Source organism: Ambystoma mexicanum, chromosome 1p (genome assembly GCF_040938575.1).
Source record: "Ambystoma mexicanum isolate Mex_15411 chromosome 1p, UKY_AmexF1_1, whole genome shotgun sequence".
NCBI classification, from domain to species: Eukaryota; Metazoa; Chordata; class Amphibia; order Caudata; family Ambystomatidae; genus Ambystoma; species Ambystoma mexicanum.
In genome coordinates, this window is record NC_090921.1 from 703,004,757 (window position 1) to 703,028,320 (window position 23,564).

At 49.3% G+C, this 23,564-nt stretch overlaps 1 protein-coding gene and 1 pseudogene across 2 annotated transcripts in view; both read left to right on the top strand.

Moving 5' to 3' along the window:
• Nucleotides 1–23,564, top strand: part of ASH1L (ASH1 like histone lysine methyltransferase) — a 2,936,548-nt gene that overhangs the window by 1,111,628 nt on the left and 1,801,356 nt on the right. For both annotated transcript variants that reach the window (XM_069650029.1, XM_069650033.1), the window contains exons 9-10: nt 548–593; nt 1,095–1,203. In XM_069650029.1, coding sequence (XP_069506130.1) covers nt 548–593; nt 1,095–1,203 — 155 coding nt within the window. The remainder of the gene's footprint in view (nt 1–547; nt 594–1,094; nt 1,204–23,564) is intronic.
• Nucleotides 19,286–19,403, top strand: LOC138457500 (5S ribosomal RNA; annotated as a pseudogene).

The following is a 23,564-nucleotide window of genomic DNA, read 5'->3' on the forward strand; positions in this document are numbered from 1 at the left end:
CTCCTTACCTCCATCACTCCCTCCTTCCCCTCCGTACTCTCCTTACCTTACACTCCCTTCCCTCCTATCCACCTCACCCTTCCCTCCCCCCCTCTCCTCCCTCCCTCCTTCCTCCTTACCTCCTTACCCTCCATCACTCCCTCCTTACCTCCATCACTCCTTACCTCCATCACTCCCTCCCACCCAAAGAACTGCTCATCAATCGCTCCACCCAAACCTACATTTTTCCCTGCTGGATCTGTCTGCTGCACCACCCCCTCTTTAATCTACCTCCTCTGCTACCACAGCATTGCTACTTTTAATATCCTGGGCGCCCGATATATACAGCCCTCCATTGCTTCTGTGCTACGTTCACAAACATACTGTGCAAACATACTTACACATGTCATCTGCTGCTTGTTGGGTGGATTGAAACTGTCAATTTACTTTCAATGCCATAAAACTTAGGAACTTGAATAGAGCATGTTTGTTACTCATTAAATACATTTCTCAGCAATGACATTTTGTCATGTACAAACTCTTCACCCTTTTTTTTTATTATTCTTAGCTGTATAAAAAGCCAGATGTCCCACTCTACAAAAAAATCCGTTCAAGTAAGTAAATTTGAGTGGCCGTCATCAATTGCTAATCTTCTTTGGGTGCTTGCAATCTCGCTGGCCAAATCTTCTTATGGCCACTTAAGCTGCTTGCCCTTCCCAACATCATTCATTGGTGCATTTGATTATTCTTTCTTATTGTCTTTGCATGTATTTTGATCCTCTGTTTCTGTCTTCTATGCATACTTTTGAAAAATCGTTTGGCCTTCCTTGTATGCTCTTTACTACCTCCCTGGAATGTTTTCTGTTCATTTTTGCCCACCTTCCTAGGTTAGTGCCATGCTCTTCACTTTCTCATCTTGATTGTCATTTTTATCCTTCTCATTTTCATTTGTTGTGTTTTCCCCACATTCCATGCTTGCTTTATCACTTTCCCCTGTTCTTCCTGCATCCTTGGCATGTTGCTTGATCTCCATGGTTATATTGAAGGACCTGTTATAGCAACACTATCTCCTTTCAGTTCTTAACATTGTACTGCTTTTCTTTTTGATTTTCTAGATGTCTATGTGGATGTGAAGCCTCTGTCTGGTTACGAGGCCACAACATGTAACTGCAAGAGACCCGATGAAGGCAGAGAGAAGGGCTGTGTGGATGATTGCTTGAACCGGTGAGGACATCAACAAGTAATGTGTTTTATAAGGTTGGAGAAGGAGGATGTGACGATCTTTCAGATAGCGTCACTTCTACCCACGGTGGAGCCCCTTTCCATGAGGCTAGGGAGGTGAGGCCGATAACCATTAGTCCCCTAGGGGGTGGTAACATGTGGGAGGATCTCGTGGAGAGGGACTCCTCTCCCGGGGATAAGGACACGATTGGGAGGCACAGCCCCTTTAACCCCAAACCCACATGCTGATGTTAATACCCAAACTTTCTACACATAAGCTCACGTCCGAAACTATGTTATTGTAAAATATCAAAGTACCCTGATGTCCTAGATACAGGAATGAAGAGGAGCTTGAACGCTGCAATCGAGCCGGACGAAGGAAGGACAGGGAGCACAATATCTGGAAAAGGGAGAAAGATCTTGATATCCGAAGACGTTGGAAGGTGTGGCGAGGACAACCCTAGTAGAAAGTCTTGTCAGCTGACAAGATGTTTGCGCTGGGAGTTGGAGAAGTAGCACAGAGAAAACTGGTAAAGATATCCACATTTGTTGCAGAACACAAAACAGTTAAGCAGAGGTTGGTGGACCAATTGAGGCAAGAAGCAATGTCAACCTGCAGACTGGTCCGGGATTTTGAAACCGAAAAATGTGAGGCTGCAACGAGGTAGTTTAGGAAAAGGAGGAAGAGATGCAGAGTGGCTTGAGGAAAGCGTCTCACATACTGGCCGGCACAAGGCAGAGTCTCAAACTGGCGTGGTGGTTGCGTGACATGTAATGGTTGAACCGTGTGGCCTGACAACTACGCAGTAACCGACAAGCAAAACCTGCCAAGGAGACGCATAGGCAAGCAAGCAGAAGGTGGATCAGACCGTGGCAGTGGCATAACCTGTGACGCGTTGATTCGGGTGGTCTGAAACGTGCACCCGAACTGGCAGCAACAAGTGGCTTCAAGAGGAAGCAGGCCCAACTCTAGAACGATATTCTAGTCGATAAGAAAGTGAGCCTCAAGATACAATCCCGGAACCCAGGTAAACAACCCTGTGAAACATGAGTGGCCAAGAGTTAGGAAAGATTTCTCTTTACAGCACTTTTCCCTCCTTTTTTTGGACTCCCACACTTGTTGCTTTTACTTTTTAATCTTACCTTCTCTTTTTGCAGTACAGTGAAGCCTTCAGCTTCACCACACTCTCTTTTGCTCATTTGTCATGGGGAAACTGGCATATCCTTCAGGCTGTCCATACTCAGAATTTTTCTTTTGCCTTAGTCCTACATTATCACTTTTGAAAATGTTGTTTCTGATGCTTGCTAATCTGCCTAGAATCGCATGCTGTGCATATAGTCTGACATCTAGTGGTAACCGCAGAGTATTGCTTCTTATCTTTCAAGGATCGAAAGGGGACGTCATCATGGGCGTTCCTGTCATACTATCCTTAACGTGACGTGTAGTGTACTTAAAATCCCTTGCACGCCGAGGACCCTCAGATAGTTTTTTTCCACCCAGCTAGCTTGTTGCCTTATGCGGAGCTCCTACATATTGCAAAATTGTTGTTTCCTGACCTCCGGTCATTTATTATCATCCCCTCTTCGGTGATTACTTACTAAACCACCGCCGAAGACCACAAAGAACAGGCTTCGATGGCGGGTGCTCCGGTCGGCGCTTCCGACCGCGTGGCCGGGTACACAGTAGGGAGAGTGGAATCTGGGGGGTTTTCTATTCTTTTCAAGAATGTATTTCCTACTCCCCTCTCTTTGCCCTTTTGGTTTTGTCGTTGCTGTTACACACCTGAGTTATGGACTGGACACCATTTAAATGTTGCCCTTCCTGAAATGTAAAATTCCCCTGCAAAGACAAGCACCGTCGGTGCAATAAGTGTCTTCACCTCAATCACGATGAGATGTCCTGTAAGCACTGTCTACTCCTGCGTCATAAGACGATCAAGGAGCATTGAGTAAAGCAGTTGGCAGCCTACGCTATGCCGTAGGCCGAGGGTAGCTCACCCACCGCAGCAGCTGCCGAAAGTAATACGGAGCTAAGCGATGGCCATGGCGCCGATCCGGCAGCAATTGACCTCACATTGCAGCGCGTATGCTCCACGACGTCCGTCCCCGGCCCCACAAGGCACGACGATAGTCCTGCTATGGGGAATGTACACCCCGGCGACAGGGACGCGCACGATACCCTTAGGAGCAAACATACAAACCCACGGTATCCCCTCAGCGGATCAGTCGAAGCGGTCCAAGGCTCCAAAGGGTACGTCAAGTTTCTCGATGGAACCTGCCGATTAGCGTGATCGCCAGCCCTCCCCGCAACCGCATCAGCTGCATGCATCCTGGCAATCTATAAGTAGGCCAGCACTAAATCTCACAAAAGCGTTGAGACTCCTCCTAAGAGCGTGCCGGCACGTAAAGCTACGGTTGCATTGAAGTCTGTAACGCATCCATCTAAACAGCCTAAACATCTTCCTGTAACGCCAAACATCAGCGAGAGCCTAGCTGAGATCGTTTTGACGGGCAGTAAACAAAAAGACAAGTCTAAAGACATGTCGAAAGACACGTATGAACGCCATGAAGGGCAGGAGGATTATTTTGAAACCCCCCAGTCCTGATCTAAGACCCTCCTTGATGAAGCTCCGCGTTTTAGACTAGGGGATCCCCAGGAGGTGCCCTTTCCCCCTCCGTACCCATCTGGCTCTTTTCCATGGACCAGAGAGAAATTTGAAGGGTGTATGGACAGGTTGGCTAGATTTGTGGACTTCTCCGAGAGGTTCACCCCTAAGAGGCCTAGGGAAGACGACCTTTATCCTGCAGTGGCCAAGTTTCAGAAGACATCCTGCCCTCTTCATGAGGAGGTTTTTGACCTTACAGATCAAGAAGAGCCCCTTGACCCTTACTTGCAGGAGGAGGATCCCTTTGTGGATACCACTGATCAGACCCAGAATTGGATGGATGACCAGCAGGGGGATGATCCACCCTGGCTTTCACCCACCCATAGCCCGGACCCACATACCATATGTATGGACTCTCCCTCCTCCCCTCCTCTATGTCAGGCTTCACCTGTCAATGACCAGATGGTGTTTAACGCCATTCTGCAGAAGGCAGCAGAAAACATCCAAATAGCCACACAAGAGGCAGTGTTAGATTCAGACTACGTGGAAGACATATTAAAGGAGAAGCCTCCTGCCAGCCAGGCTATCCCTTTACTCAATTCCATCAAAAGGCGCATCGCCCCTTCCTTGTTAACACCCTCTCAGATTAGGGTTGTGAACCCTCGGGTGGAAAATTCTATAGTGCCAGCCACATGTTGCATGGCAGCAGCTACACCCAGTTGCATAGTTAATATTGGTAGGCAAATACATGGTGTCAACCGCATGTTGCATGGTGCGGCAGCTATACATAGATGCAAAGTCAAAATCAATAGATAAATGCATTGTGCCAGTCACAAAATACAAGGAGGGCGAGCTACACCTTAATGCACGATTGATAACTATATGGAATAGCATAGTGCCAGCCCCATGGTGCAGGGTGGCAGGTAAAACTAATACATTGGTTCAGATCAACAGGTAGCAACGTGGAGCTAGTCTCTGGTTGAGGGCGGCAGCAACACAGTTACGAGGACAAAGCATAGCAAGGGGTCACAAGTGACCAATGGTGGAGTCAGGGGATTGGGGGGGGGGTCATACAAACACACAGGCAACCAACGGGGGCGGGGGGAGTGGGGTGTTCATTCAAACATACAGGCCAGTAGGGAGGCACACCAATCGTACCTGTAGCTGACAGGGGCCTTAGAAGAGGACCTTTGGTAGGCGGGCCAGCCAAGCCTGCCGGCCTTCTGATAGGCCCATTTGAGGAGGGCAGAAGCCAATCCGAGTGCAGATGCAGCAAAGCAAGAAGCACTGTGGTGGTAACAAAAGGAGCTGCCATCTTAGTATGGCACATTGTAGAATGATGCAGGGTCACATTAAAAGAGATTGCCCAAGCGGGCACAACAGCAGGAGTGTGCAAGATTCTGAATATAAACCACCAGTAGTAACATTGCTGGAGATTTCCCTTGCTGGGAGAAATCTCCCTTGCATAAATGCTCAACTCAAAGCATTCTAAATTGTGGTGGTGTAGGAAAGTTGTTCTTCAAGTTACACTTCAGCCCACACCAATAAAGCAGGATAACATGGGATAACAAGACGGCAAATGAAATGGGTAAAGGACCCGCTTAAGCAGAGGCCAGCGTCCTTTGGAAGTTCTCTGATAAGAAGAGGGGGAGTCTTTCAGAAGCAGCGAAATTACAAGCCCTTCATAAGTTCCTGTTTTATCGTGGGAAACCCCAAAAGAGTAACCAGCACCCTGTGGAGGGAGATTATTTATGTATTGGATATTTGCAAGGCGCCTGTACACTAAATGGTGTTTGAATGCGCCACAAGGAAAAAAAGGGGTTGGGGGATACAATAATGGTGCTACTAGGCCTTGTGACATTCGGAACAGGCAAGTGCAAAAACAACAATTGGGAGGGTGGAGGAGTGACGGTCAGCGCAAATGCGAAGTACTAGGGCGGGAAGGGAAGAACAGAGCAAAGCCCAGTGCAAGCGAAAGCGAGTGCAAGTGAAAAAAGGAAGCTTGGGGGGGGCACAGGGGCTAGGTGAGTGCTAAGGGGGAGGCCAGGTGGGCAAGTAGTATCGAATGTGGGTCCACATGCTTGAGGAATGGGGAGGACTGGGCGGGGGTGCCTTATAGAACTCGTAGGGAACCGGGCAGCCAGTCACTGCAGCAGACAGGAACGTTAGCAGGGGAGGGAGAGGGAAGGAAGAAGTGAAAAATATGTTCCGGAGCCTAAGGAAAACTGGCTCAAGTCTGAGAAGGGCAGTAGACCATTCCAGAGGCAGTTTCTTGCAGACGAGAGAGATCTACCCCCACTCTCTGCGTACAGAAGAATCTGATCTGCAGAGAGTTGGCGCTAGAAGACCGGATGGCTCTAGCAGGGAAGTGTTTAGGGAGAGAGAGTTTGATGTAGCGGGTGCCCAAGCCCCAGAAAGCCTTGTGGGTGATGCAGAGGGTCTTGAACTTGATCCTAGCAGCAGCCGGCAGCCAGTGGAGAGATTTCAGGGCTGGAGAGATACTGTTTGGAAACAAATGAACACCTGGTTAGTTTGGCAGCAATTGCGAAAGAGATAACCTCATGGAGTATTTGCCCCTTCAAGATGGCGCCATGTATTCTCTGAAAAACATCAACATAATGTTCTAGCGGATTTCAAGATGGAGACCGGGAATCGCGCAATCACACACTGGACTTGCCGGCAACACAACAGCATAAAGGTCAGCTCAGTGGTAAGCTCCCTGCGTCGCTTCTTTCCTCATAAGCATTGACGCTGTCATCGTTTTTCTTTCCCTTTGCTTCGCTACTGCTTCGCCTCAGCTTTTCTCCTCCGCTCTGCTTCTGAGCTCTTTACCTTCCAATTCCTTATTCTGCCTTCCTGCCTTCTTCTGCTCACTTCAGGATTCTGCAGCTCTGGATTTCCTGGCATACTCAATTCTTCATACTGAGTTTACGCTGCTCCAGAATGCCCAGCATTTCTTTTGAATTCCTTGCAACATCTAAGGAATCAAAGGGATTTTTACCCATCAGGAGTTTCCCTTGGGCTCAGCTCTTTGAGCACACGCTGCCCTGTATATATCAGGCAGACGGATGTTCATTGTGGTGTTTTCTCTTTCTCAATATCACTGCGAGACCCTGAGACCTTCAGAAACATCTCCTGCTTCACATAGCAGGTCAGTCCTTGCTAATTTTTACAGTAAGCGACTCCTGCTCCATTATAATGGACCAAATGCAGCAAATAAGGACTACTTTGCAGGATCTTACCCAGGAAGTTCAATATCTGAAAAATGAAAATGTAACACTGCAACAAATGGTAGCCCCATCCCCTTAAGTAACTGAACTGCCTCCTGCTCCCTTGGTGTGTGGGAAATATAGCAGAAATCCAAAGATTGGTACAATTTACCTTGAAACCCTCATTCTTTCGTTCCAGGGTAAGTTTTATGGTTTCAAACTTAGCTGGAAGTGCACTGGCCAACCCTCTGGTTACCCCAAACAACCAGGTGTTGGATTCATACCCTTCCTTTGTTAATAGCTTAAAGGCTATGTTTAGTCGGCGAGAATGTACAATATCACAAGAAAACCGCCTGGATATCAAACGGGGATCTGTGGACATTCTTTTGTACATAACTATGTTCAAAGAAATGGCCTCTGAAACCGCGTGGCCGAATGATGCCCTATTAACTCTTACTCCTACATCCTGTCCCCTTTACTGCATACTTGTGAGACATTCCGTCCATCGGGACCGGACCGGAGCATCAAAATATTAACTTTTTTAGTCCTTTTTTAAAAAAATTTATGTGGGGCCACTGCATGTGACCATAGCCCCGCCTTCTGGAGCTCTGCACCGCGCCTCACCCTTCAGTCCTTTTCTCCACACGGTCAGCGCACTTGCACCGTAGGAAATGTTTTTCTTTTTGTTCCCTTGTCCTTCATTTTCCTGCCGTCTTTCTTCCGTCTATGCCGGAGCGTCTGGGATTCGTGTCCTGTTCAATGAAGACGTACTTTAAGGATTTATTCAAGGAAATGTATCCTCAACCACGTGCCAGCACTTCCTGCAGTCCTCCCACATGTCAGCATGGTGGTTCCAGAGACTCCTGGACCTCATGGCCTCTTGCGTGTTACCTCTACCTATTGCACCACTTAAAATGCTCTTCAGAGCTGCTGGTCCCAGGCTACGGATCCGGACTTCAAGATGATTCCGGTCCCATCCTGCATGACGGCAGATCTTCAATGGTGGTTGTCCGCTGACAAACTTTCAGCGGGGACCTCTGTTACGCTCACCTGGTTCCCACAGGGGCACCGATCGGACCCAGACAGCTGCGGTCTCCACCAACGTGATGCGTAGTGCCGAGATGACTGTCTGGACTGGCCCGCCTAATCTCGTCTGCTTGATCCGTAGAAGTATTCTCCTGCAAGTGGAGAAAGGGATTTAGCCACCCGTGGATTTGAGTGATAGCCCCCTCCCAAAGTTCTCGTTCTCCCTTCTTGTCACCTCCGATATCCCCTTTTAGGAACCTCACTTTGTTTTTAAATGATGAGCTCTCCATCCTGCGTGGATTGCAGAGGCGCGTTGATGCCAGTTACTTAACTGGTTTTTAGGCATGGGAGAATTCCGGAGAGTATTGACTCTGAGGTTCCTGGCAGGGTTCAGTAAGTATCAAGTTCATAGAGTTCAATATGTCCGATGATTCACTCTTGTCCCCCCTTCCTTCCTTGTCTTGCAACTAAGATCGTGAGAAGATACCCTCGTGGCAGTTGGTGGCGCTCAGGTAAGAGTCTGTATTACCCGACACCGTCCGGTAAATGTTGCCGGTGTTGAACGTGTTGTTTTCTCTCCCTTTGCAGGTGCGGCACATGAAGATGTGGAGAGTTGTAGAATAATGCCTCCGGTGGTAATCAGGTAAGTCTCTGGTTATTTGTTGGTTTTTCTCGGCTCACCTTGTTGTTTTCTTTTGTCCCTCAGGTGCCGGAGTTCGGCGAAGAAATGATGGAGGCAGCGCCGAATCGAAAGATGCTGCGAGGACTGGTGAGTATGGCGCGGCGCTGCAGCTGGAGATGCAATGCGTACAGAAATGATGTTCTTTCCAGGTCCGGAGGCGAGATGAATTCGAAATAGTTAGTTTTCTAATCTTGTCCCTTTCTTTCCTCTTGGTTTTAGGAGCTCCAGATTCGAGGCGGGCGTGGCAGAAGACTGGATGCAGACTGCAGGTACGGTGAGCGTTACGCTGCTTGATGCAGAATAACGCGAAGCGTGTGCTGTTGGGCCTGGTTTAAATAGTCTCCAAAGTAGTTCCAGGTAAGAAGTTCCCTAGAACCACGCCCGTGTAAAAAATAGTCCCTGTAGAAAAATAGTCCCATCCAGACCTCACGTTGACTTGGACTGACTAGCAGCATGGTCTGCATCAGGTAAGTAAAGTCTATGAGCCTGGCGCCTATGGCGCCAGGACTGATTTCCATGATGAGCCAGGACTGAACCCAAACAGCCCCCAGCCGGGGCTGTTGGGGTTTTAATAAGTATCTGGCTGCCTGCTCCCAGAACTGATGGGCTTGGTCCTGATGCCCGGGGGTAGGCATCATGACAACCTCCTTGCTGGAGCCCTGCTTGCAAGTAACGGTTACCACAGACTCCTCCCTTCTGGGATTGGGAGCGACATTGCGTCACCTCGAGGTGTACGATTTGTGGATGCCCCAGGGCAGGTGGTACCACATCAATTACCTAGAGCTCCTGGAGGTTTTTCTGATGCTTAAGGCTTTTCAACCCTCTATCACCAACAGTGAGATTCAAATTTGCGAAGGCAATTCCGCATTGAAGTTCTACATCAACAAACAGCGGGGCATCAAGTCTCCTCCTCTGGTGGACCTAGCAATCCAAATTTGGAATTGGGCTTCCAACAGTGTCTGGCTTCAAGCTGTGCACATTCCAGGTAACATCAATGAGGCTACAGACTCTCTCAGCTACCAATCTGCTGCGAGTTACGAGTGGGAGATGAACACTGATGTTCTTAGCAAAATCTTCCAGCAATGGCCCTCTTTGCAACGTCAACAAACCGGAAACATCCTCTTTATGCTTCCAGGGATGGGCTTGCACTGTCTTACTTGGGGGACTCTCTCTCTCGAGATCCCTTGGGACAACATGAAGGCTTACGCTTTTCCTCCTTTGCCACTGATTCATCGGTCGCTCTGGAAACTCAGGAGTGCTTCCAACTGCACTCTTCGCTTCATAGCTCCTTGGTGGCCAGCCAGGTTCTGGTTTTCAGAACTGCAGCACCTGTCTTTGTGCTCCCCGGTTTGAGTGCCGAATATTCCTGAACTCCTTCACCAGAGCAATCACCAGTTGTGGCACCCCTCCCCACAATCCTTCAGCTTGGCAGCCTGGTACCTGAGTTCAGATCATTAGCGCAGTTCAACCTCTCCAAGGATAACATGTGTATAATTCAAGTGGCACATAAGTCCTTGAGAGCTCAATACAGGAGCAAGTGGCTCTGATTTCTGTCACTGGTGCCTAGCTAAATAGCTTGATCCCAGGCAGGCTTCCATTGACTGTGTCTTGTCTTTTGTATCTGACCTTGCAGCCTCTGCCATCCATGTCTTAGCATGCAGGACAGAACTATCCACCATTGCGGCTTATCTGTCCAGACAGTTGCTCTTTTTCAATTGCAAACCCAGTTATCAAGAGACATTTTGCAGGTTGTCTTCATCTTTTCCCGCCGGTTCGGACCCCTCATCACAAATGGGATCTGAATGTGGTCCTTACCTACCTTATGTCATAAGCCTTTTGAACGTATGGCCAATACCAAACTCAAGTACCTTTCTTGAAAGGTGGCCTTTTCGATTCCGGTAACATCTAGAAGACGAATAAGTGAGATTCAGGTTCTCTGTCGAACATCTGTTTTTAACTTTCAACAAGGAGAAGGTTGTGCTTCGCACGCACCCTTCTTTCCTTCCCTAAGTTGTTTGTTAATTCCATTTAAACCAGTCAATATCTTTACCGGTTTTCTTCCCGAACCCGGTTTCCGATGCCGAGAGGATTTTACACAACTTAGACGTCAGACGTGCTCTGAAGTTTTACCTCGACAGAACAAGCGAATTTAGGAGCTCTTGACAACTCTTTGTGACATTTTTTGAGCCAAAAGGAAAACCTGCCTCAATAGCGCCCACCTCTCATTGGATAGCTTTGTGCATTTCCTCTGCCTACAAAGTTCAAGACCTTCAGCCCCCAAAGGGCATTCATGCACATCTTGTCTATGGCAAAGCGGCTGCTATTGCCTTCAGTGTTTTTCAGGCATTATTATCTTGGCCAGAGCTCCCGGGCTGATGCCCAATTTGTCCAGGAATTTGTTCCAGTAAGGGAATTTCCATCCACCTGTATTTCCTCTGGTTAATGCTTGGGAATCTCCCACAAGTATGGAGTAAAGGGAACGGGATGTAGGAGTATGACGAAGTTATTCATTGCAGTGACTTCCTTAGTCCTAGTCCATAGTACCATTACTTCCATACGCCCGCCCGCTGCCCCCTTTAATAAGTATCATCTATTGTTGCTAAATGGTCCTGGAACTGCCGATAGAAAAGGACTGAAGGCCGATGCGCGTGGCAGAGCTCAGGAAGGCAAGGCTTCGGCCACGTGCTGTGACAGTGTAAATATAAAAGGACAAAAAGCTAATTTTTTGATGCTTTAAAAGTGCTCCTGTCCGATGGACGAAATTTCCCACAAGTATGGAGGAAAGGGGACTATGGACTAAGAGTAAGGTAGTCAATATGATATGATAGGTTTTTTAAAACGTGCTTAATACCCAGAGGTTTCTAAGCATGGACCTGGGGATCGAACCTGGGTTGCTCATGATGTCTTGCTTCCAAGGTGAGCACGTTGCCCCTTGAGCTATACTCGCGAGACTGAGTAACTTTTGTCATTTGCCGTGGATTGACAAGAATTAAAAGATGAGGTTTCTAGAGTTCAGAGACCACAACATTTGAAGGAAATCATTGATCTCGTGTCACAAATTGACAACTGCATACAAGAGCGTCAATTGAAAAATGGAAAGGCCTTCGTGTAAAGAGACACTAAATTGTTCATCGAAATTTCAGACATATGCCAGAAGAGCCAATACAAATAGTTACCGCACGAGGACCATTGACTCCAGAAGAACCTAAACCATTGCAGTTCCCAGGGACTTTGCATGTATTGTGGTTCTAACAAACAACTTGTTAGGGATTGTCCAGTGACTCCACATTTCCTACATGACCAGTGGGGTAATGAAAGTGAGGTCTCTTGTGTACCCACATCTGTATTGATAACAGTGGAAGGAGTGGATGGTGCGCCTCTGTCATCTGGACCCATTAAAGAACAGACCCAAAACATTAGTGTGAAAATGTCATTGCACACTGAAACAATACAATTTGATTTGATGGAGGCAGCCACTATTCGATAATCTTAGGCTTCCATGGCTTTGCCATCACATCCATTCTTCAGTTTTTTGGGATCTGAATACTGCCTATCTCATTATCTAAACCATGGAGCCTTTGGATTCCATGCACATGTTGACACTGAGAAAAGATATACTACATCCATAGCTTTACTCCCATTGTTACCAAAAGAATATCAGACCTATCAACTGGTATTTTCCAAGGATGAATACAGCGTACTATCGCCTCAGAGCTGACTGTTCCATAGACCTCTCACCCAATACTTGCATCCCATTTGGCAGAATGTACATTCTGTTGGTACCAGAAAAATAAGCATTTAAATGATACCTTCAAAGCAATTTACCCAACAGATTGATAACTGAGTCAGTCACCAGCACTGGCGTCTTTATTTCTCCAGCATGGATTCACATGCTCATGAATATTCCCTGTCTTCATGCCGGGAATCCTCGGTGAAAGAAATACAGTTTCACTTTCAAACTGTTTTTCGTATGGATTGTGTCCTCCAACGTATTCCAAATCTTTGACATGTAATGTCACAACTGTGTAGTTCAGAAACTTTTTCGGCAGAGGGCGTCCTGCGTCTATGGCCTTGGGATGTTATAAATAGGACACACGTCGCCCGTAGTCTCAGTTCCGTTTTTTCCGCAAACATGTTTGCTTCAGAGACTCGGCGTGCCTCCTGTTTTACCTTGTGAAGATGTCTTGTTCTTCGACCCCTCCGACTCCGCGGTCTGGCTTCAAGGCTTGCCGGGACTGCAAGTCTAAAATGTCGATAACCGACTGGCATCGCATTTGTTTGTGGTGCTTTGGCCGACTTTCGCTGACTACTAAGGCCTTGCGGGAGCGTAAGGGAAAGCTTCAGGTAGGTAGGGGTTCTACACCCAGTAAGTCTCATAAATCTAAGTCCAAGGGGATGTCCACCGACTACTCGAGGGGCGATATGCTGCGTCGGGAGGAGTCCCGGGGGGGGGTCTCCATCCTGGAGCGGTTCCCGCCATTAGTCTTCCTCATCTCAGCATTCTAGGAAGCGCTGTCACCAGTAGCCTTCCCCGTCCTCCTCCTCAACCAAGTCCTCGACTCAAGAGGAATGGGCTGCTTTTTGGGAACAGATGTTGCCGATTTTTCAATCACAGGGCACAGTTCCGTCCGCGCCTTCTGATGTAGCCGGCAAGGAAAGGTCTCGTACCGTGGCTTGCACGCCTTCGGGCTCGGGTCCTCGAAGCGACTCATCGGGAACCTTTGAGGTCCCGTTCGGACAAGGCTCAGGATAGTCGCAAGAGACATGCTTCCCAGTCTCAGTCCTCGTCTCCAGCTAGACCGCAGAAACCAGGCAAGGGCTCAAGGGCCGCATCGACTCCATCAGCTCTGTATCCGTCGGATACCGACATCCAACATTTTCCTTATTTCCAGGCCTCGGCGCCGTTCTCGAAGCCGTCTGCGCCTTCAACGCCTTTGGGTATTTTTGCCCTAAATTTGCCGATGGAGGTCCCTGGTGCTGTGGATCCTCCTAGGAAGGCTACTTCTAAGACTGTGAGGCCGGTGGTGGACTCCAGACCCTCTACTGTCCCGAGGCAGGGTTTTTACCTCCCTCTGGATCACCTATATGAGGAGGAGGAGAGGTCAGACTTCGATCTGGACCATGTTGAGCTTGATGTATCTCCTGTCTTTTCAGGAGACAGCCAATTGGAAGAGTTGAGGCAAACTCTTCATCATGCCAGTGGATTGGACACTTCTCCGGAAGTGGAATCTGGCAGGCCTGAGGCTGGGGCTCATGCCGAGTCGTCCTACAGGAGGCTCATGGCTAGGGCCACAGAGTATCTGGGCTAGTCCAGTCCTCCTGACGATTTTGTGCAAAATGATCTAACAGACATTTTAGATCAAGGTCCGTCCTCTGAACCAGTGTTACCTTTTCATCTGATATTACAGAAAAGCATGGCGACTGCTTGCCAGTCTCTGGAATCTCTTCCGGCTGTTAACAAGTCGTTAACCAAAAAATACCACCCTTCCGGTGGTGACCCCAGCTACCTTTCATCTCACCCCATTCGCGAGAGTTTGGTGGTTCAGGCGGCTACAGCCACCTCGAGGCAGGCGCCGTACCCTACCTTCCCTCCTGATGGGGATGACCAACTTTTCGACGGTTGGGCACGCAAGGTTTTTTCTGCAGGGAGTATGGCGTTGAAGTTGGCCAACTCCACCTGTGCCGTGGCAATATTTTCACACTCTGTGGAATTGTTTCTGTTAGCGGCTGAGCATATTCCCAAGGGGGAAGAAAGGGATGGGTTCCATGCTCTCGTGCAAGATGCCAAGGATGCCATGTGTGAATCCCTTCAGTCGGGTTTGGACACAAGCAACAGTGTTAGCCGGTCCATGGCTAGGAACACCGTGATACGCAGGTTTGCGTGGTTGCGAAAGTCTGGTTTTGCTCCGGATTTGCAAGCCAGTCTTTTGATCATTCCCTTTGATGGCACGTATTTGTTTGGCAGTAAGGCTGCAGCGAAATCTTTGAGCACAGCTGTGCGTCAACCTCCGCCTTTTCGTCTTAGGGGGCAGCAGTGGAGGCAAGGTTCTTTTTGTTACTTCTCCTCCTTTGGTAGAACGAGAGGAGCCGCCAGTCAAAGGGGTCCGCGAAAAAGTACCCGTGATGGTCGGTGAAAGAGGTGCAAAAGCCGCTCAGGCAGCTGCCTCTTTACCTTCAGGCGCTGCCGCAGCCGCTCCAAAACTGTCATGAGGCCATGTCCCGTGGTTCGCCAGTGGGGGGCAGTCTGTCTCAGCATCTATAAGAATGGCGAGCCATTACTTCGGATGCGTGGGTTCTGGATACAATAGCCCACGGTTACTGCCTTCCCTTCCTAAAGCGGCCTCACGACAATCCACCGGGGAATCTCTTTGAAGCTTCCGCATCCGCTCCTTGTGCAGGAAATCTTGACCCTGCTAGAAAGTCGCTATAGAACTGTTGCTTGTAGCGGAGAGGAACAAGGGTTGGTATTCCCCATATTTTTTTATTCCAAAGAAAGACAGAGGATTGAGACCTATCCTGGATTGACGTTGGTTGAACAAACTTCTCAGGAAGGACAAGTTCAAGATGGTTACTCTTTCTCAAGTCCTCCAGGCCCTTCAACTTGATTGTTTGGTGTCTCTGGACCTACAGGATGCTTACTTTCATGTGCTGATTCAGCCCAAGCACAGAAAGTACCTGAGCTTTGCGGCTGGCGACTCGTACTTTCAGTTTCGGGTCCTGCCATTCGGATTGACCTCCTCCCGAGGGTTTTTACCTAGCTAATGGTGGTGGTGGCAGCGTATCTCAGGCGAGGGGGTATTCACGTCTACCCCTACCTGGACGACTGGCTGATCTGTGCACACTCTCCAGAGCAAGCATTGGCTTACCTCAGTCTCACCTGCCGCTCCCTCCACAAGCTGAGCTTCTCCCTCAATTTCAAGAAGTCGCATCTGACACCTTCCCAACAGCTCCAGTCCATCGGGCTGTGTTGGACACGTCCTTGGGGAAGTGCTCGCCTCCCAAGGTAAGGGCTCATCACATTGGGCAGATGGTGAACAAGTTTCAACATGCCCAGAGTCTCCCGGCTTTTGAATTCTTAAGGTTGCTCGGCCTCATGGCATCCTGCATTTTTCTGGTGCCAGAAGCCAGGCTGAGGATGAGATCCCTGCAATGGGTCCTCAAGATGCAGTGGTCTCAGTTCTCAGGCAAGATGTTGGAACCTGTTCAGATTCCACTCTCTGTCTCCCAAGATCTTCTGTGGTGGGCCAACGAGGGGAACCTAATGAAGGGGGAACCGTTTTGACAAACATGGCCGGAGGACGTGGTGAGGCGGGTTGGTTTGGGTATCTGAAAGGTTGAGGTATAAGTATTGGGACCTCCCGAATTACGTGATGGAGGTTTTAGTTTCGGCCAGGCGGCTAGCAACAATATCCATGTACCATTGGTGTAAGTTCTGCGTCTGGTGCAGAGGACAAAATGTTGATCCTTTTCAGTGTTCCATTCCCATGGTTTTGTCTTTCTTACTTTCTTTGGCCCACAGGGGCCTTCAAGTTGGTACCATTAAAGGTTACATGGCGGCGCTGTCTATCTTCAAGCTCTCGTCTGAAGAATGTTCTTACTTTAAGATTCCTTTGGTTTCACAATTTCTTAAAGGCCTCACTAATGTGTTCCCGCTGTCCCCTTTCCAGGTGCCGGTTTGGGACCTGAATTTGGTTTTGAAATTCCTTATATGTGCTCTGTTTAAGCCTTTGCACTCTTGTCCTTTGAGGTAATTTTCTTTCAAGACAGTGTTCTTGGTTGCGGTTACTTCTGCTGGCAGAGTGAGTGAATTGCAGGCACTTTAATTTAAGCCGCCCTTTGCTGTGTTCCTCAAGGATATGGTTGTACTGGGAGTACGTCCATCCTTTCTACTTAAGGTAGTGTTTGAATTTCATTTGAGCCAGAAAGTGGTTCTTCCTTCTTTCTATCCTCATCCTGTGAAGGATGAGGGGTGACCCCATAGGTTGGATCCTAGGAGAGCTCTCGGCTTTTATATTTCTAGGCTGTCCAAGATCAGAGTGGACAATCAACTCTTTGTGGGGTATGCTGGTCACCGATTGGGCCAGGCTGTTACAAAACAGACCTTGTCCAGGTGGATTATCCTCACCATTACTGAATGTTACCGTTTGGCGGGTAAGGACCCTCCTGATAGGTTGCAAGCTCATTTAACTAGGGGCGTGGCTACTTCCACAGCCCTGCAGAGGGGAGTACCTATTCGGAAACATTTGTGATGCAGCTACATGGGCTTCTATCCACACCTTTGTTAAACATTACACCCTTGTACACTTCATGGTCAAGATATGGCCTTTGATAAGGCAGTCCTTTATTCTGCCATCTGATTGGATACTCTAAATTCGTTTGCCTCCTCCATTGTCTGGTATTGCTTTGGGACTCTGTCAAAGATGTGGAATACGTTGGAGGACACAATCCATTCAAAGAACAAGTTACTTCCCAACTGGTAACGTTCTTTCGACTGGATGTTCCTCCAACGTATTCCACATCGCCCTCCCAGCCTGCCCCTCTGGAGAATTGCCTATGCCCTTGCAGCTTACGTTTCCACAAGGCTGTGTGCAGTCAAGCAGGCATTGGATATGTGCATGTCACACGTTATGGGGGAAAAAACATAAACTGATGCTACGGGCGCCGTGCGTCCTATTTATAACATCCAGTGACATCACCCTCGACTGAGGCCTTCGAGGGATATTGACCCGACGCCATCGACGCAGGACGCCCTCTGCCGAAAAAGTTTCTGAACTACACAGCTGTGGACATTACATGTCAAAGATGTGGAATACGTTGGAGGAACATCCAGTAGGAAGAAGGTTAACAGTTGGTAAGTAACTTGTTATGTTATATACATTTCTAAAGCGCACATACACCCGAAGGTACCTTGGGTTAAGCTTGTTCTTCTCCTCTAAACCAATCATTGTACTGTGGGTCATACTGCCCCCAGCCAATGTCAGTCCTCTACCTAAGCCCCTCCTCTGGCATTCATCTTCAGACTCATACCGCACGTTTCACTGTTGGGAGTCCTCGAGTTTTGCTGTTCTCTCCATCTGCCGACAGCAGGGATCCATTTGTTGGTGAATTTCAAGCGCCCCTCAAGGGCGAGGATTGCCAATGTTTCTTCGAAGTTTCCAGAAAGCCATCAGGCAAACTCCGCGCCTCCGGCCATGATGGAGAAGGAAGGAGGGTCCCTTTTCAGGCCCTGCACCAAATGCGGGCTATGGAACATGTTTGTAGAAGACAAACACCTCCAATGCCTCTTCTGTCTTCACCCAGACCACAAGGAGGGAGAATGCGAGATCTGCCTCGGCTTCTCCAAGAAAACGATGAAGGACCGACACAGTAGACTGGCGGCGTGGCTGAACGCCAAGACCTCTGCCCCGTGCCCCGATCAGGGTCAAGCCTCATCCAGGACCAGCCGGTCTGAAAGCGGGCTTCTTAGTCCTTTGAGTTTGTGACCCATAGACCAGGCCAAGCACTGCAAGTCCAGCTCCACCGGGGTCGCAGCGCAAGCGTGTCCTTCGATGCGCAGGGTACTATGAACATCACCATCAGCCTCCATCGCCAGACAGCGATCGAGCTCCTCCTCGAAGAGGAAATTGCCCATCCCGGCTAAGCTGCGGGAGAAGCCAGAGAAGCCAAGGGCTGAGGAAATGGCGGCCTACCTGCCCAAGAAGGGCCAGGCAGCATAGGAGAAGTCCTAGTCAACGATTGAGCTGGTGGCGGCTGCTCTCACGAAGGCAAAAAAGGACTGACCCCATGAATAGAACTCCTATTGTGCCTAAGGTATCCCTGCCTCCGAGGCGGGAAGCCTCCGCTATGATGGTGACAAGGCCGGCTGGCACGCCTGAGAAGAGGATGCCGTCTGAACCCGGCTCCGACCCCTTGGGTCCAAAAGAGGTGGTGGGTGGGCGAGGCTGTCCCAGGCAGTGGGCCAGGCCATGCAAGTTTTGTCCACGGATGACGAGGACCCGAGAGTCTCTACATATGGTCCACAAGGACGTGGAGGAGGGCAAGCAAGGTGACGACGGCACGGGGCCTAGCACTCCGGTCACGCCAGTTCCGCTGAAGGATGTATCCCTGGACATCCCTTTGACCCTGCCCACTTTGGTGGCTGAAATCCAGAGATGGATGCCGCAGGCCCCGGTTTCTGCTGCCCCCGACCAGCCTCCGGCTAAGAAGAGGAAGCGTCATCCGATGCCCCTGTTTCAGCCTCCACATCAGTATCTGGTGCCCTCAACACTGGTGTACCCGGATATGGGGACGGCCACAGCGACGATGGATGATGACGTCACAGCGTGTGGATCTCTGCAGCCGAGAGCGTGCCCACCAGATGAGGTGGGGTCGTTCCATTCCATGGTCGCCAAAGCCTCCTAACTTTTCCAGCTCACGCCTGAGTAGACCAAGCATGAGGGATTTGTGTACCAGAGGCATGAGGCAAAAAGGAAGACGATCATGGCGGTACTCCTACTGGATGAAGTATTGGTGGGGGGTGGCCTGGCTCTCTTTATGAACCCCTGCACAACCCTGGCCAAGCAGAATAGGCCATAACACACTGAATGTGCCAGATCTCGTCTGATCTCGGAAGCTAAGCAGTGTCGGGCCTAGTTAGTACGTGGATGGGAGACCGCCTGGGAATACCAGGTGCTGTAGGCTTTAAAAAAAAAAAAAAAAAAAGGTTGGAGAAAAAGTAATGGGTGCCGGAATTCGCACCCAAGTGCCTACGGTCGCAACCATTGCCAGACTCAGTGGTGTCAGCGATTGCGAGGAAAAGGCTGTAGAAACCTTGATCATTGTCCTCAGCCCCTGCGGACAGCGACTGGAAGAAGTTGGACGCCATGGGAAGGAAGGTTATCTACACTGCGGCGTCCACCATCAAGGTGGCAAATGCGCTGGCGATCGTGGCCTGGTAAGACATGGAACTGTGGTACAAGCTGGCCACGATTCTGGAGTTCCTTCCCGACGACAAGAGTGGAGGCGATGGCCCTTTTCCAGGAGGGAAAGGTAGTTTCGGGCCATGCCATCACGGTGGCACTGGAAATTGCTGACGCAGGTTTCCGGCAGATGGGGAATGTTGTCTGCCTCCATCGTCAAGGCTTGATGAAGGTCACTAATTTCCGCCAGGACGTCCAGGCGAGGGTGGTGGACATGCCTTTTGACTGGGATAACCTTTTTGGGAAGGTTGTCGACGAAACCCTGCAGACTCTCAAGGCGGATACAGAGACTGCCCGTGCCCTGGGCACGCTCCAGCAACCCCGCCATCAAGCAGATCATTAAAGGGTTTCTCCTCGTACCGCCAGCCCTTCAGGTCTACGAATCAGGAGGCCTACAGAGGCCGTTCCAAGGCCTATGGTGCAGATGGTCAGGATATCTGGCCCCTAACCGTGCACCCCGGTGAGAGGCTGGTTGACGGGATACGTCAGTGAGGGGAAGTTCTCCACCGACAGATGGGTGCTGGACGCTCTCGCCCACGGACATACTCTTGAGTTTCAGCACTGGTGTCCGAGGGTCCCTCCGGTGGCCCGGCCGGAACAGCACATCCCTCAACTCTTGGAGGAGGTACGAGCCATGCTGTAAAAAGGGGCGATGGAGCTCGTTCCATGATGACTCCCGGGCTCCAGAGTCTACTCCAGATACTTTTTAGCCAAAAAGACTGGGGCTGGTGGCCCATTCTCGACCTGCGACGTCTCAACAAATGCCTAAAGTCCCAAAAATTCAGGATGTTCACGTTGCAGCACGTGTTCGGCCAACTGGAGGGAGGAGACTTCCTGACGTTGCTGGACCTGGAGGGCACCTACTTCCACGTCCCCATTCACAAAAAGCACCGAAAGTTCTTATGCTTGGTGGTGCAAGGACGGCACTGCCAGTTCAAGGCCCTCCCCTTCGGCCTGAAGTCAGCCCCCAGGGTGTTCACGAAGTCCCTGGCTCCGGTGGTGACCCATCTGCGTCTACCTGTGTACCTGTACCTAGAAGACTGGCTCATTTGGGCCAGTTTGCGAGAGTTGGCTGTTAGACACACGGAGAGGACCATCCTGCTGCCGACGGATCTGGAATTCTCCATCAATTATCCAAAGTCCTGCTTGACGCCATCGCAGAATGCACTGTTCCTAGAAACCAGACTCAATACGGTCTCCTGCCTAGCATCGCCCTTGGCAGAGAGGGTAGCGGCCGTTCTGGGGAAAGTGCAACAACTGTTGACACTGAACACCACCACACTGCCGACCATCAAGTCTCTTCTCGACATGATGTCATCTTGCATCTACCTTATCTGGCTCTGCTGGTTACGGATGCAACCTCTTCAGGAGTTCCTGGGCGCTCGCTGGTTTCAGGTGTCGGGAAGCTTTGTGGACAAGATCCTGCTTGACGAGTTCTGCCGGGTTATTCTGTGTTGGGGTGTTCACTCTAACGTCGCCCGGGGCAGAGGGTTCCAGAGCCCCCCCCGTACCATGAGACAGTCACTGTTAGGCAAGACTGTATGCAGTACCCTTTGGGTGCACTACAACAACCCTGATGTCCTGGCAATAGGAAGCCAAACTTTGGTGTAAGTCTGTACTACAGAGGTTGTGGTAGCGTGTTGAGCAGCCAGGCTCATCTCAAGAGGGGTCAATGTGAGCTGTAGGGGAGTTATACAGATATTCACAGAGACAAGTATTCAAATAAACTCTTACACATCAGGTTTCTTGATTTAAACAATTATTAATTAATCAGTCAGTTAGAATAAGCCTTCTTCAGAAGGGGCAATATAACAGTAGCACTCAAATACACTTCAAAAATAAAAAATACACACACTTAATATTTCTAAATCAGCAAGTTCCAATTTGGGATGGCCCACAGACACTACCTACATCTTCCGGTGACTTCAATAGTTAGGGTGCTGGGGACATTAATATATCACTGTTGCATTTAGAATCATAGTTAGGAAAATTTCAAAGGAAGAACATTAGAACAAAACAAGCTATCACACACATATTCTGAAGTACTTTTGGGAACCCCCAATGCAAAATAGGTTAACCCGTTCCTGGAAGGAAGACACAACGCCTAAGCAAAGGATAGAATAGCCATTCAGGGAGCCAGGCCAGCCAATGTGAAGTTAGCAAAAGTCAAGGTGAACTGAAGCACTTCTTGCAGGGAAGTAAGTCTTGCACAATGTTTTAGAAGTCTTTGTAGAATAAGAAGAAATTCAAAGTAGTGCCACAAGCTGATTAGGCTTGTGAGGTAAAGGAGCTGTTAGAAACTCTACAGGGGCAACCGAGACAAGTCTCCAACGAGGACAAGCAAAGTTGCAAAACAAGAGGTAAATTCTCTCAGACTTTACAGTACATTTAGGTTGAAGAAAAGTGCAGCAGATGACTTCTGTTCTGTGCAGCTCTGCAGATCCTGGTTTTCCTGGGCCTCAGTCGTGGCGACAAGAGGGAGGACTTCTGGGGACTCCTGCACTGCAATGGGGACCGTCACCTGCAATCTTCAAACAAGTGGCACTATGGTATTTCAGCTCCTCGTGTCTACCGCAAATAGCAATACTGCGGTTCCTGGCTGTTTAGATGGGTTTTCCTTCATCTGGGGTCCTGCACTCAGTTGAGGGGGCTCCGGCTCGGTTAGTCCTACTTCCTGGGAGTCCGGAGGATCTTCCTGGAGCTCTTGACCAGCTTAAAAGCAACGCACACAATCTGCTGTTCCTCTCCCTGGCTATTCAGTTCCAGCAGCATCTGCAGTGGAATTTCAACCAGCTCCGAGAGGATGTCCAGATGACTGACTTTGGAGTAGATAGGTCCCACCAACTCAAAGGGAGAAGTCGTCCTTGTAGGGGCTTCTCTGTCAATATGAATTTGGAGTTTCAGCGCAGCAGGACTTCACCAGGCAAACCAACGTTCCAGGAGTTGCAGCAGGCGTGCTCTTCAAGTTCTTCTTCGGATTGCTTCGTCCAGTGGTCGACTCTGCCTTCCAAGCCAAAAAGTTTTGCCTTTTATGCAGGTTTCTCCCATTCATTCCAGCCTAGCTGTCAGTCACCCAGCAGGGTGGCTGTCCTTGTCGGACAGCCAGCTGGCCAATCGCCTAAGAGCGCATGCTGGTTTCCTGGGAGACTAAGCACAGGGAGTTTCGGGCACCTCCCTTGCTTCTTGCCCCCACCAGACACCCTGGAGCCAGAGGCAGGCTTCACTCGTGAATCCCGCCAAAGGCAAAATGAACAAAAGGACCAAACCTGGTTTGGTGCGCAGAATAAATTTCAAGAAGGATCTTTCCACAAAGAAATGGCGAAAAAAGAAGACCGGGCCATTTTAACAAAAATGGTACCCTTGGGTGCTTTCCTGCAGCTGTGAACGCAGCCCGCTGTAATTGCACACCACGGTAGTTAAAAGTAAATCACTGCTACCAGCCATTCATCGAGGAAAGAGTAACATAAAACTATTACATGAGAAGCCAGACAAAGTGGATACTAAGTAACCCCTCCAGCATCCTATTGTAAGATAGTTTGTGTGCTGGGTCTAGAAAGTTACAAATGTAAGTAAAGTCAATTTCACTTTACTGCTCTTGGAAACAGTAGTTTAGCCAAGAGAAGGTATTTAAATGTTTTGGAAATCTGAACGACTTCCATGTGCCACTGCACTGAAGGTGCTGTGTGACACAATGTGAACGATGATGCCTATGTAGTTTGTCAGACTCCACAACCAAAAGAAACAGTGTTCAAAATCACATTAATATACATGAGTGGGAAGGTTAAAAAATCAAGTCCTCAAAATCCAGCAAAGTTGCTGGGGGGGTCTCTAAGATAAAGTGGAATTAGCACATGTCTGAGAATTCTTCCCAACAGTCACCATG